At 52.9% G+C, this 13,925-nt stretch overlaps 2 protein-coding genes across 11 annotated transcripts; one reads left to right on the forward strand and one right to left on the reverse strand.

Moving 5' to 3' along the window:
• Nucleotides 1-794: 794 nt before the first annotated feature.
• Nucleotides 795-3,904, reverse strand: ZNF576 (zinc finger protein 576). Of its 10 annotated transcripts, none has more exons than XM_037820699.1 (4): nt 3,555-3,741; nt 2,965-3,066; nt 2,329-2,489; nt 795-1,450 (listed from the first exon to the last, which is right to left on the reverse strand). In XM_037820699.1, exons 3-4 carry the CDS (start codon nt 2,357-2,359, stop codon nt 969-971), a joined length of 513 nt encoding a protein of 170 aa, XP_037676627.1. In that variant the 5' UTR covers nt 2,360-2,489; nt 2,965-3,066; nt 3,555-3,741; the 3' UTR covers nt 795-968. The 10 variants fall into 10 exon arrangements, 9 of the variants coding, with proteins under 9 accessions (XP_037676627.1, XP_037676628.1, XP_037676620.1 ...); XM_037820700.1 differs by having other exon boundaries at nt 3,483-3,741; XM_037820692.1 differs by lacking the exons at nt 2,329-2,489; nt 3,555-3,741 and adding an exon at nt 3,868-3,904.
• IRGQ (immunity related GTPase Q) lies at nt 2,603-9,664 on the forward strand. The gene is made up of 3 exons (XM_037820641.1): nt 2,603-4,033; nt 4,356-4,887; nt 5,763-9,664. The coding sequence occupies exons 2-3, from the start codon at nt 4,358-4,360 to the stop codon at nt 7,063-7,065; spliced, it is 1,833 nt and encodes a 610-aa protein (XP_037676569.1). The 5' UTR covers nt 2,603-4,033; nt 4,356-4,357; the 3' UTR covers nt 7,066-9,664.
• Nucleotides 9,665-13,925: the final 4,261 nt, after the last annotated feature.

Here is a 13,925-nt window from a genome sequence, read left to right on the forward strand (position 1 = left end):
GGTCTCTACTATCCACCTCCCTTGAATAGAAACATCCCTCAGTTCAAATAGAATCTATGATGATTGTATGCAGGGCATCGGCCATTGTCCCTAGGGGCAGCGCAGGTAACGCAAGGGAATAAAATTGGCCAGGTGGGGCTACTCCCCTGCCTGTGTTAGCTTCTGCCCTGCCCCTGCACACAGTATAAGCCCAGGGTTGGGCCTTTCAAGAGAGCTTGAAAATAGGATCTTAATGGGACATCTCCCAGCATTTGCAAGGTTGGCCAAACAAAACACAAAACAGAAGGCATCTCTGTTTGATTCCAAACCAGTTTCCCACAGAGCCAGGTCAGCCCTGCCCTGAGCTCCCACTTCCCTCCTTATGTTCTCTGGGACTCCTGCTGAAAAGCCAAAGTTCCCTGCTTAGACGTTTTAATATAGAACTTTTCTGTTTTTAGATACTATTCTGTTAGTTGTTTCATGTTATGCCATCCTCACCTACACATGTAAAAATATTCTATGCCTAGAATAGTACACAAAATTAGTCAAGCGGGGCATAAATTATCAGAGAGATTGATGCCATCCAATGGGGTGCCCTCCTTGAGGGAGGAAAACCAGAGACTCAGCTTGCAGCCCCACTCAAGGGTCCAGCTCCCAGCTCCACTGCCCCAGCCCCAAAGGCCCAAATTGCTTCATGTTGTGAACACTGTGGTCTCTCAAGTCAACATCACCGCGCTTTCCCTGTCCCCCATTCAGGCACAAATCCAGGGCCCTTTGCTCCCACAGCCCATGGCACACATCAGGGAAACATGAAACGTGATTACCCAATCTGCAGCAGGTTGGGATTTTAAACTATTTAATTGGGAATGAGGGGAAAACAAATAACATTTTTACTGAAAACAGATCTCACTGTTGCCTGATTTTACTCTTAATCTAAAGGCCTCCATGTCCTCCAAATACTGAAGCTCCAAATGTGTATCGTCTGCATCCTATTTATCAGAAGCCCTTTGCCTCCCTGGGGAGGGAAGCAAATCCCTCCAAGGCCCCCAGAGCTCCCCGCGGGCATGCTGGATGTAGTGGTGGTGCAGCCTGGATTCCCAGACAAAGTCCTGGCCGCACTCAGTGCAGGCAAAGGGGCCGGATGCACGGGCCTTGTGCACCTGGCGGTGCCGCCGCAGAGAAGATGCCCACCCATAGGTCTTGCCACAGTCAGGACAGGGGAAGGAGGGCTGGGGGCTGGGGGGTGCAGCTGGTGGCAAGGGTTTGGTGACCAGACCGTGGTTGCGCTGGTGGGCGATCAGGGCCTTGGAGGAGAGGAAGGAGCGGGAGCAGGTAAAGCAGATGAAAAGGGCCCCCTGCAGCTTCTGGGCCACGAAGTCCGCTGGGTGCTCCCGCTTCATGTGGCGCTCCTGGAACTTGGAATCGATGAAGGTGATGAGGCATCGGGTGCACTGCAGGGCCCCTGGGTGGCCTGAAGGACGGGGGAGAGGTCAGGGGAAGCCAGCAGGAGGCTCCAGAACCTCTCCCGAGCCCCAGAGTCATGCCAACAATAGCACCAAGTGCTCACCCTGGGCCAGGCTCTGTGCCTGTGCTGAACAGGGTTACAAGGGAACAATTATTGGAACTCATTTCACAGATGAGCAGACTGAGGCTCAAAGAATTTAAGCAACTTTCCCAGACTGACCAGGCTAAGAAATGAAACAGAAGAGTCAGGATGGAACCCAGAGAGTGACAGGCTGGCAGCCTCTGCAGCCAGTCTGCCTGGGATTGAATCCTGACTCCTTTCACTTCCCGGGCAAGTACAAATGGTTTCCTCATCTGGCAAGTGAGGTAATAACAGTATCACCTCAGGGGGTTGTTGGGAGGAATAAATGAGTTCATGTCTATAAAGTGCCTGGAGAATATGTATGTGCTATACAGCAGTCTGCAGTTAATACTACTGAGAAAGAAAAGCAGCCTGACAATCCGGAGCTGGCCTGGCACCCACAGCTAAGTCTCGGTGTTCTGTTGAACATACACAGTTTCACAGAACATCATAGGACAAGATCACACTGGGACCTGGAATAATCCAGACAAAAAGAGACCAGGCCAAAATCATGTCTGAACACAATAAAAACATGAATGTTGTCCAAACCACAAAAATGACCGAACATCCCCCTAGCCTGGCTCATGGGAGCGACTGCTGCTGCTTAAATAATCACAGCTTAAGCCTCACTTCGTTCCTCCCTCCCAGATGAGATTTATTAAGATGCCTAATCAGCCTCCAATCCAGAGCAGAGCTCTGCTCTCTTGAACCCTCCCCAAACTTGCCTAACACAAACCTGAATCCTACAGTAAGTCCTTTCTTACACGCTCTTACTGAGACCACCTGGCTCCCCATGGTGTGTGTGCTTCCTTGTGGCACTCAACTATAGGTGTATTCCTGCTGGGTGGTCTTGGGCTGGAGGGCACTGACATTACTGCTCTCATGGTTATTAATTCTTAACCTCTCTCAGGCTCAGTACTCTCACCTGCAAAGTAATAATACAAACTTCATTAGGTTTGGAGGACTTAACGAGATAATGAATGTTAAACTCAGTGCTGCCTGGCATGTTAGCATTCAGTAGAAGCTGCTGCTTTTATGTCTGCAGCAAATTCTCTCAACTGCCTTGGGAGGTGGGTAGTGGCAGCCCCTTTTGACAGATGGGGAAACCGAAGCCTGCAAGTCCAGGGCAGAGTTGGGGCTGGAATCTCAGGCTTTCCCCTGCCAGTCTGCCCTTTCCCAGCCACATCTCCCACCCAAGCCTCTCCTGGGTGCTGTCCTCTCCCTCTGAACCACATCCCGTTCGTGCTTCTCTGGCCTGAGCAGGGTGGGTACACTGAGGGTTATAAGGGCAGGGAGTTCAGGGAGGGGCCAAGTCCCACAGAGCCAGAACACTGAAATACTCCAGAGATCCTTTTAGCACCGGCTCCTGTGTCCCACCCTCTCTGGCCAACAGTACTCACAGATGTCAGCTCCCGGGCTGTGGGGACTCCTCTCCTTTGACAAGTCCTGCTGCTCCATGTTCTTTTGTGGGTGCAGGTCCTCCCTGGAGACTTGAAACCCGTCTAGTCAAGACAGCAGCATGTGTGATAGAATAGTAAATCTAGTGAGGCTGCTCATCTGTCTTCAGCCTCGGGTCCGAGGGCCCGCTAACCCTGTAACTTTTGACCTCAACAGAGGCTCTCCTTGCTAACCTTTGACCCCCATGAGATGCCATCTCCTTGAGCTCTAACCTGATGAAACCTTCCAAAGGATTCGACTCCCTGAGTCTGTGACTCCCCTATGGCTTTCTCACCTGTGTGACCCATGACCTCCTGCATCATTCTAACGAAATTCAGAGCGTGGGACCCTTGAGTTTTGACACCAGGAAGTCCTTCCGTTTCTCCCACATGTCTTAGGGATGGTACTTGAACTTTGGTCCCACCCTTTACCCCTCCTCTCCTGGTATCCTGTAACTTATACCTCCCACGCGCGCTTTTACCCGCTCCGTGTCCCTCTGCCCACCGTTCCCTCCTCCCGACGCCCGGAGCCCAGGCCCTGCCTTTCTCCGTACAGCAGCGGGCTGCCTTCGGCTGCGCCTGTCAGTCGCGCGCCACAGTTCCCGCGGCCTTCCGCCCGGTGAGAACCTCGAAGCGCAAATCCCAGATTGCCATCCGGCAGCGGTGTAGTCGCGCCAGCCCGGGCTCCAAATACCGGGAGGGGTCCTTCTCTGCACTGGGGAGCGTCATGATGACGTCGCAAGCCGCCATTACCATACAAACTTAAACCTATTGCACAAGGACGTTCAGGCGCTCGCGGTGCGCAGGCGCTTTGATGCCCTCATTGTTCCCGGCCCAGATCTCCCAAGTCACGCTTTCGAGACACACCTCTTCCCAGAGGGTCCGACATCAGGGCTAGAGCCCCGGATCGGGTCCCGACGTCCCCAAATCCGGGCGCTCTGGCCTCGGTCCCCCGGAGCCCAGGAGCGGGGCCTCTCAGCTGCTGACCCGGCCGCCACGAACTGCTCTCGTCCTTGTGTCGACTGTTGACTCGGTTGGTGATTTGGAAGTTCTCCGGGAAATGGGGGAGGGGAGGATAAATACTTAATACCCCCGAGGGAGGAGGGGAGGCCCGGGTTTCTAGAGTTTTTGAAGCAGGAAAGGAAACGGTTGCGTCCAGAAAGATGGTAGGCAGGACGCCTGGGTCCTTGGGAGTTGGTCCTGGGCGCCTGGGTTTCTCGGTCCTGGGGAGTTACGTCGGGAATGGGAGAAAGGGCTAGGGCGGAGGACTGATGTCTGGATCCAGGGTGGGGAGGTTTGGAAAGAAAAGAGCTGGAGCTCCCTGACCCGGGTCTTTCCCATTTCTTGCTTTTCAGCCATGCCTTCGCCACGGGGTGACGTGACTGCTTTGTTCCTGGGGCCCCCGGGCTCGGGAAAGTCTGCGCTGATCGCAGCGCTGTGCGACAAGAATGTGGAGACACTGGGGACTCCCGAGGGAAGGCTAGAGTCTGGGGTCCCCATCCTGCGGGCTGCAGGCCCAGGCCTCTTCCTGGGTGAGCTGAGCTGCCCACCCGCAGAGCCGGGACCCTGGGCCGCGGAGGCCAACGTGCTGGTACTGGTGCTGCCCGGACCCGAGGGGAACGGGGAGACCTTGGCTCCAGCGCTGGGAGAGGCGGCGCGGGCCGCCCTGGCCCGGGGGACTCCGCTGCTGGCTGTGCGGACCCTCCACCCCGGGGATTCACAGAACGAAGCCGGGGCCCGGGATCAGACAGAGGCCTTGCTGGACAGCGCCGGATTGGGAGCCGCGACTCTCTTCGTGTTGCCGGCGGACTGCAGCAGCGGCGACCGCTGCGAGGAGCTGGAGCGCCTGCGGGCGGCGCTAGAGAGCCAGGCGGAGGCTCTGCAGAGGTGAGCGCAGGGACTGCGGGTGGGGATGAAGGGAGAGAGCCCCGAAAGCGCTCTTTGAAGTCTACGAGGACCGAGTTCCACCGAATTTTGGGCAAGTCTTAACCAGATATTTAATGTAGGCTCCGCCCTTCAACACAGGCTTTGAGGTCAGCTTGGCCCCACTCTAAGCCAGCGCTTTGTGTTCAGCCCTTTTCTGTAATCTGGGCCCCGCCCCAACTAAGGATCGGCTGCAGGTTCCGACCTTTCTGTGCCCACTTGCTGAATTTAATCCCCCAAACCCCAGCCACCTCATTTTACAGACAGTCAAAACGAAGCTCAGAGTGGCAGTCCCTCGTTCAGGTCGCTTTTTCCGTATTCTCACCCACCCGCTGTTGCGTTAGCCACACGCCTTAGGTAGGAACTAGTAAATGAGCCTTCCCCCTCACTGGTCGTCCTCACGCCCGGCCTCAGGAAAAAGGGCCCTTTGAGACCTTTACCATGTCAAATAGTGCTGCAGTACGGGCCCCAGTACAGCCCCGATTCTGTCTGCTCCAAGCCCTCCCCCTGTGAGCTTTGCCCCGCCTGGCAATTCTAGCACCCCTCAGAAAAGCCCCGCCCCCAAGTTCTGTATTCCCACTAGGTCTTAACCCCACCTCCCTCTTTGGGCTTTGCTGGAAACTTGACCTCAAGTCAACCCTCTCCATCGTCAGGGCCCCACCCCTCTTCGAAGCCCCTCCCTTGTCTTCATGGCTCCTCCTTTTCCTGGCCTCACCTCATTGAAGTATTACTGGAAAAGCTCCGCCTTTGTCATCGTAGCCCCGCCCTTATCCGCCTGGTCTAACTTGGGTGTTTGGACTCTTTTCTGCCCTTAATCTCATCCCTCCCTCTCCTCGCAGGCTCTTGCCACCGGCCCAGGATGGCTTCGAGGTACTGGGCGCAGCAGAGCTGGAGGCTGTGCGCGAAGCCTTCGAGACCGGTGGCCTGGAGGCAGCGCTGTCTTGGGTGCGCGCCGGCCTGGAGCGCCTGGGCAGCGCCCGGCTAGACCTGGCCGTGGCCGGCGCGGCCAACGTGGGTCTTGTGCTGGACATGTTACTGGGGCTGGACCCGGGCGACCCAGGGGCTGCGCCTGCTTCTGCGCCTGCGCAGCCCACACCCTACCCGGCCCCTGAGCGCCCCAACGTGGTGCTCTGGACAGTGCCCCTGCGCCCCGCTGACACTGCCGCCGCCCCCAACCCGCCCGTCTACGATGCTGTCATCCTCGTCACGCCCGGGGCCCCCACGGAGAAGGACTGGGCCCAGGGCCGGGCGTTGGTGCCTCCAGATACGCCGCTGGTCTGTGTGCGAACCGATGGCGAAGGCGAGGATCCGGAGGGTTTGGAAGAAGAGGAAAAGGCGGAGAAATCCAGCGGCGAGAACTTGGAGAATGGACGCAGTGAGAAACGCGGCACTGGATCTCAGAAAACAAGCAGTGGGAAAAGTTCAGAGAAAGCAGGCAGCGAGAGTGTGCAGCAGATCGACGCCAGTGCGAAGAACTCGGGCGGTGGAGACGCCGAGTGGGCGACCCCGTTGAGCCCGGAGGACGAGACGTGGGAGGTGCTGGAGGAGGCGCCGCCGCCTGTGTTCTCCCTCCGGCCGGGCGGACTCCCGGGGCTCTGTGAGTGGCTGCGGCGCGCGCTCCCCCCCGCGCAGGCAGGGGCGCTGCTGCTGGCGCTGCCAGTCACGTCTCCCGGCGCGGCCCGAGCAAAGGCTGCGGCGCTGCGGGCCGGCGCGTGGCGGCCGGCTCTTCTGGCTAGCTTGGCGGCGGCGGCGGCGCCCGTGCCTGGGCTGGGCTGGGCCTGTGATGTGGCGCTTCTGCGGGGTCAGCTGGCCGAGTGGCGGAGGGCGCTGGGGCTGGAACCCGCGGCTCTGGCGCGGCGCGAGCGCGCGCTGGGCCTGACTCCTGGGGAGCTGGCCGCGCGCACGCATTTCCCGGGCCCGGTGACGCGCGCGGAGGTGGAGGCTCGGCTCGGCGCGTGGGCGGGCGAGGGCACAGCCGGGGGCGCGGCCCTGGGCGCGCTCTCTTTCTTGTGGCCCGCGGGCGGCGCAGCGGCGACAGGTGGCCTGGGCTACCGCGCGGCGCATGGCGTCCTGCTGCAAGCGCTCGACGAGATGCGGGCCGACGCGGAGGCCGTGCTGGCACCCCATGCAGCCACCCAGTAGACGGAGATGGGGGCCGGGACATTCGGGGTGTCCAGCGTCTGGCTCCACGAGGGTTGAACACCCCAAGTCCCGGTTAGATGGGGGTCCAGATTTCCGGGTGGGATGTCGGGCCTCTGAGATAAAGTAAGGGCCACCACCCAGGATCCTGGGCGTTTTACGGGGATAAGGGCTCTGACTTCTGGTTGGGAGGTGTGACTTCTGGTCACCTGGATCCTGAAGGGGGGTAGAGTCTGGGGGACAGTCCCCTGAGCTCTCTGGGGACTAGGGACATGACACCCAGACTCCTGTGCCCTGAAGGGAATTGGCGGCCTGGACTCCCAGAAGGGGGCATGTCTTCATCTCCAAGGGGAGCAGAAACTGGAAATACTGGATGTCTAATCCTCAAGGGGGAGAGGGATGAAGGCCTGGCTCCTGATGTGGGACCTGGACTGCAGCCTCAGGTGAGGGGTCTGGGTTGCCCAGAGATACAAGAACTAGGTTTCCTGGGGAGAGAAGGGCTGCACCAGCTTCCTAGGCCCTTAAGGGGCAGTGGGCTTTGAATCTTCTTGGGGAGATCACTAATATCTCAGGCCCAGAAGGCTGTGGACTTTGGTTCCTCATTCCTGTGTGATGGAAGGTCTAGGTCTGGAGAGAAGTATCAGGCCTGTGGGAGGGAGCTGGAGACCCTTGGTCCCTCTTGAGGAGTAAAGGGGCATCTAATATTTGCTTCTGAGGCATCTGGTGATCCAGACTCCTTTCCCAGCTATTGGTGAGGGTTGGTCCCATACAATGAGGGGAGGAGGGGAGAACCTGTGCTTGGTGAGCTCCGGGCAGCCAGAGACCAGGGATTGAGGTCTTCTGGAGTAGAACGGCAGGAACCTCTGACTTCTGAGGTATCTCCCGCAAATCTCCAGTGGCTTTGGATCCCAGTGACTGCCTTTCTTGCTGTGAGTTTGACTGGGGAGGGATGTGACTACCTCCATTTTACAGGTGCTGACACTGAGAGATTCAGGGGCCCTCTAGGGAGTCCATTCCTCTGTCTCTTTAGGGATTTCTCTTTTTGGTCCTGGTTTCTTCTGTCATTGAACCTTAACTCTTTCTGGCCTTCCTTTTTAGAAAAGCAGCTTCACTGCTGCAGTAGTCCAGATGTTGTGTGGCCACCTCAGGTGTCCCCAAGAGCCTCTGCCTTCTGACATACTCAGAAGACACCACAGCAAACAAGAAGCCCTCAGACTGGCTGGGCAGTTATCCCAAGCCATGGGAATGTGCCATGAGTAAGGACAAGACTGAAATCACAGTGCCTGGAGTGTGCCAGGCTGCCAGCTACATGTAGAGGAGCAGATAAAGGTCACAGAATTCTTCAGTGTCAAAAACAGAAAGGGGGGACCTGAGAGACCATCCAGTAGAATGTCTTTTGTGACAGACGGAGAGGGAAGGCCCAGAGGGCGGGCTCTAGGCCCCACATCACACAGCAAGGCCCCATGTGGTCTGGCCCCTGTTCTCATTTCCTGCCCCACCTCATCCCCAACCTACCTGATGAGTCTTCCTTCTGATGTTTGATGAGGGCACCTTGAGTCCTGCCTCAGGACCTTTGCTCTGGCTGTTTTCTCAGCCTGGGATGCTCTGACCCCAGATCTTCTCATGACTGGCTCCTTGTCAATCATGTTTCAGTTCAAATATCCCTCAGGCCTTCCCTGACCACCTTAACTGAAGTAGCTCACACCCCCATCATTCATCTTGGCCAGTTGATTATTATCAAAAATGACCTTATTTATTTATTTACCTGTTTATTGTCTGTTGCCTCATTGCCTGTCTTGTTCCCTGCTGTATTCTCAGCACTCAGAACAGTACCTGGGACATAGTAGGTTCTTAGTAAATATTTATTCTTTTAGTTCATTAATCAATGGCAGAACTAGGCCTAGAATTTAGATTGTCAGCCTTTTACCTCAAGACAGGGAAAAGGAGTGAGATGGGAAGAAAGAGAAGCATTTAATGGGAGAAGAAGGAAGTCTAAGGTCAGGAGACCTGGGAAGCAAGCCTGGCTTTGTCACCATCGCTCAGTGTGAGCTGGATGTGTGCCTTACTTCCCCATCTGTGACATGAGAGAGCTGGATGAGAACCATGAACATTTCCAAGATCCTATTTCCCTTGTCAGCTGAAGACGGGTACTTGATCTGAAGGGCAAAGACAGGGCAGTGCCTGCATTCCTACCTTGAATTCTCACCACTGCCACAATATGTGCCATCCAAGTTGACCTGGCCAACTCATGGTCTCACCCCTCATGGTATTTATTGGTCTAATAATGCTTTTAGGGGCCAAGGAAGAGCCAAGAAGAGGCATTTGTTTTAATTTGTTTTACTTAACCCAATATATCCATAACAGTATCATTTCAACATGTAATCAATATAAAAAAGTATGAATGAGATAGTTATATTCTTTCATGATAAATCTGGTGTGTACTTTATACTTGCAGCACATCTCTATGCAGATGGCGTTTTAGTTTCCTAGCTGCCAAAACAAATACCATGCAGTGGGTTGGCTTAAACAACAGGAATTTATTGGCTCACAGTTTTGAGGCTAGGAGAAGTCCAAAATCAAGGCATTATGAAAGCAATGCTTTCTCCCAGAAGACTGGCATTCTGGGGCTGGCTGCCAGCCATCCTTGGTCCTTGGCTTTTCTGTCGAGTGGCAATGCACATGGCAGCCTCTCCTGGCTTCTCCTTTCTCTTCCTGGTTGCACTGACTTTCAGCTTCCACCTGCTCCCTCTGGCTTTCACTCTTTCTGACCTTCCCTAGAAGGCCTTCAGTAATAGGATTAAGACCCATCCTGATTCAGTTGGGCCACACCTTATATCTGAAATAACTTCATCAGAAGGTCCTGTTTACAAGAGTTCACTCCCACAGGAATGGATTAAGTTTCAGTACATATTTTTCCCCAAACTACCATCGATGGTGAGTTTTCATTTGAAATACTTGATTTTTATTTAGGTTTCATATGATTCATAGTTGGAGATATAAATTCACATAGCCAAACTGTCCCAATTATATTTAATAGGTTTTCAATAACTGAAATGGGCATCAGTTTTTCAAATAACAAGTCTGTAAAATTTAAAATTCTGTTTCTCAGTCACACTAGCTGCATTTCAAGTGCTTGGAAGCCATGCGTGGCTAGTGGCTACTGTATCAAACAGCATGGCTCTAGATTTCCATTATCACTGAAAATTCTTTTAGGCAACATGACTCTAGAGATAGATTGTCCTACTAACTCTGGGGTGACGGTATCACCCTGAAAATTGCACCTACCTCACAGGGTTATTAAGAGAATTCAGTGTATGAACATATGTACATATATTCATGCACACACACACATCTACATTCTGCAGCATCTCCTGGGAAGCCCAGCACACGCTGGGAGCTCAAATGTGAATCCCATGGCCTCTGTCCACACAGCCTCAGCTCGGACAGCACCAAGATGACTCTAGTCTGGGCATTTTCTGTCTCACCATCATACCTTTGCTCATGGAGTGCCCTTTTCTCCTTCCGCGATTTTGACACCTTCAATTTGGTCCCTGGCTCTCTGAACTTCCTTGCTCTAAATGCCCTCTGCCTTCGTGCCAGGGATCATAGGTGAAGAAGCAAGACCCAGCTTTGTGCATGTGTGTGTTTTTGCATTGGGGAGGGGTCGTTGTGTTTACATAGCTGTATATTGGGTGTCATAACTACTTTTTTGGGGTGGTGGCTTTTTTTTTCTGGCCTAACAGGAAGTTTTTCCTCATGGTTTGGAAGGCTAGAAGTCCAGAATGAAGGCATTTGCAAGACCATACTTTCTCCCCAACTTCTCTAGCATTTTGGTTCTGGCTTTCTGCAATCCTTGGGGTTCCTTGGCCTCTTGTCACATGGGAATCTCTCTCCTTACTCCTCTGGTTTCTTTTGGCTTCTGGCTCCTCTGTGGCCTTAGACCTTTTTTTTTTTTCTTAACTTAAACTTTTAATTTTGAAATAATTTCAAATTTACAGGACTGTGGCAAAAATAATACTAAACCCCATACAGAGAAGTATCTATCTATCATCTATCTGTCTACTTGGTTGCTTTTTAAATCATGACTTTGGATGGGATTGCATTTTAGGCTCTATGGAGGCAGAAAGTTGTGAATGAGGCAACTGTCTCTGGGAGTATCCAAGCAGAAAAGACCAAGCTTCCCTTTGGAAGGATCGCTGGCTGCCATCAGGGTGCATCTACATGGCACCTCCATGTAGAAGACCTTCCCAGGCAGGAATTCAAGGAAATGTTTGATGAATCTTGGTGTTAGCATCCCCTAAAACAGAATAGGCACCAGAGATTTTTGTCAAGTTGAAGAAACCAGCTCATTTGTACATTTCCAGTTGATTAGGAGAGACTTGTGTTCATTGGGGTGGGAACCATGAAGGGCAAATCACGGTGCAGTCAGCATGTGGTGCTTTTTGGTGGAACAAATAAAATTGAGTAGAAATCCCATTGTGTGTGTCTGTTCTTTTGGAGTTTGAAGGGGGAAAAAGGATGCTTGGGATTTTGACTGGGGCTGGAGGCCTGGACTCCTGGGTCCTGCGGGAGGAGGGGCTGGGGTCTCTGAGGCACTGGAGGAGGAAAGACGGGGGTGTCTGTCTAGGAAAGAATCCCTTGGGCTGGGGGATCAAGAGACTTAGTCTGTGTCTGAGTTTTGCCACCCAGTAAGGGAGCAAGTGGACTACAATCTATCTTATTATTCATATGTTTAATTGTTTTAATGACTTTCTCCCCTACTAGTAAGGAAGCTTTAGGAGGGTACCCTGTAAATTTCTTGTTTGTGCACCCAGCCCAGAACTCCAGGTAGAGAAGACCTTCAATAGATAAGTGTTGAATCTGAATGAATTGAAGGAATTAATGTTACCTCATGACTCCCGATAGAAGCTAAAATCTAGAAGAACTTGAGATTCGGGCATTGCAATAGACTGTCCTGTTAATGCCCCAGTTTGTTCGGCCTCCCTCTGCTCATGCCCCTGGATAACAGGCCCCTCTCATGCTGACCCTGGACTTGGCATGTGATCTGCTTGGCCAGTGGGTCAGTAGCAAACATGCTGCAAGCAGAGGCTTGAAAAGTGCTCATGCACTGGGGCTTCCCTCTTGCTGCCCTGGGGACCCTGCCACTGTGCCATGTCAAGAAGCCTGATAGACAAGAATTGCGTGGCCCAGGCAGCCTTGGCGCCTCATCCCACAGAAGCCAACCCTGAGGCAGAGCCGCCCAGCTGCCAGCAACGGACCCCAGAGTCCAACAGTGACCCCTGCCCAGACCAGCAGAAGAACCGCTGGTCCTACACCAAATTGCCCACCTGTAGAATCGTGAGCTAAATAACAGATGGTTGTTTTAAGCCACTGAGTTTTGCAGTGGTTATTACATAGCAAAAGATAACCGAGGCAGGCTTGTTCTCGCTGTGTCTGACGTGGTCTCTTTCTCCCCCTCAACCTGACCCAATGACAAAAACCATAAGTTCAGTCTCTATTTAGCTGTGTAACCTTACTCCAAGAAGACATCCCCCTTCAGAGCCCTGGATTTTTCAGAAAACAGGGATGAGAATAACAGTGCCTATTGCAAAGGGTTGTTGTGAAGATGAAATAAGAAACAGCCCCTAAGAGGCTGTGGTGGTCACTCACACTGTCCACCAGACATGCCCACCTCTCTGCCTTCCATGCACAGAAATCGGTGATGCTCTAGTTGGGGTTGCTGGATGATTGTAATGAGTAAAATCCCCTAAGGACGGTGCTGGACATGTGGGGTGAAGGAAAAATCAACCTTTTGTAAATGGGCACTTACTTGTTCAGCAATAGCCACTCCCGTCCCCTCCCCCTGGAGGGAGAGTACTTCCCTGTCCCATTGATGTTGGGTTTGACCATATGATTTACTTTAGCCAACGGAATGTTAGATTAGCAGACTTGACCTGAACAGGGGCCTTATATGCACTTGGCTTTTGAGCTCCTGTGATCTGCCATGACCAGGTAGCCATTGATTCAAAAAGACTGTGGAAACCCATGGTGGAGACTTGAACCCTAGCCCCAAAGTGGAGTCAAGTCAGCCAACTTGCAGCCAGAAGCAGAACAACCCCAGTGCCTGCAAACTCTCAAAAAGAAATCTGCTTATTGTTAAATGTCTCTGTTTGGGGATGATTTGTTACACAGCATTAAGGCAGCATTAATTGACAAATACACCTTTGTTGTTTAAACCATCACGATTACTGGGTTTGCTTTTCTTTACTGCAGCATAGTCTCATCTGTCCTAACTGATGTCAGGGTTTAGCATCAGCCAACTAATGGTGATTCATAAAGTGGAAGCTATTTGGATGGTTATTATTTACTCCGTCATACTGTCTCTGAAACCTACATTGTCTTAAAGGCACTCAACTAACTCCACTAAGTGTTTTTTAAGTTTTCTTTCGTTTGACTCTTACAATACCCCTATGAGGTGATATCCACATTTTGCAGACGTGAAAACTGAGGCAAAAGGGGGAGAGGTTAATCAGTAGAGTTGATCATGGACTCCGGAATCTGACAGATGAGGGTGCACATCTGACAGATGAGGGTGCCTCTGACCCTCCCTAGCTGTTTGATTCAGGGCAAGCAATTTCCACCGTCTGTGCCTCAGTTTGTTCATCTGTAATATGGGGATAATAATGTAAACTTCCTACAGTTGTGAGGGGGAAATGAGGCACAGCATGGAAAACACTTAGCACAGGGGCCTGGCAGGAGGTAATCAATAAAAGGCAAGGCCTTCCCTCTTTTCCTCAAAAAGAGGGGGTACCCAAGGGTTGAGACCCCTACTCTCTGTATCCCACCTCCTCAACTCCCATCACAAGGACTCAGGGCTTGCTCTG

This window comes from Choloepus didactylus, chromosome 27, assembly GCF_015220235.1.
Source record: "Choloepus didactylus isolate mChoDid1 chromosome 27, mChoDid1.pri, whole genome shotgun sequence".
NCBI lineage: Eukaryota > Metazoa > Chordata > Mammalia > Pilosa > Megalonychidae > Choloepus > Choloepus didactylus.

Bases quoted from the DNA above. Each gene is read 5' to 3' on its own strand.
- ZNF576 (XM_037820691.1), bottom strand. From the start codon at position 3,324: ATGATGCAGGAGGTCATGGGTCACACAG. The intron at 3,067-3,296 runs GTGAGAAAGCCA...TGTCTTGACTAG, and splicing joins GGAGGTCATGGGTCACACAG to ACGGGTTTCAAGTCTCCAGG. The intron at 1,451-2,964 runs GTGAGTACTGTT...CCCGTCCTTCAG, and splicing joins CAGCCCGGGAGCTGACATCT to GCCACCCAGGGGCCCTGCAG.
- IRGQ (XM_037820641.1), top strand. From the start codon at position 4,358: ATGCCTTCGCCACGGGGTGACGTGACTGCTTTGTTCCTGGGGCCCCCG. The intron at 4,888-5,762 runs GTGAGCGCAGGG...CTCTCCTCGCAG, and splicing joins CAGGCGGAGGCTCTGCAGAG to GCTCTTGCCACCGGCCCAGG.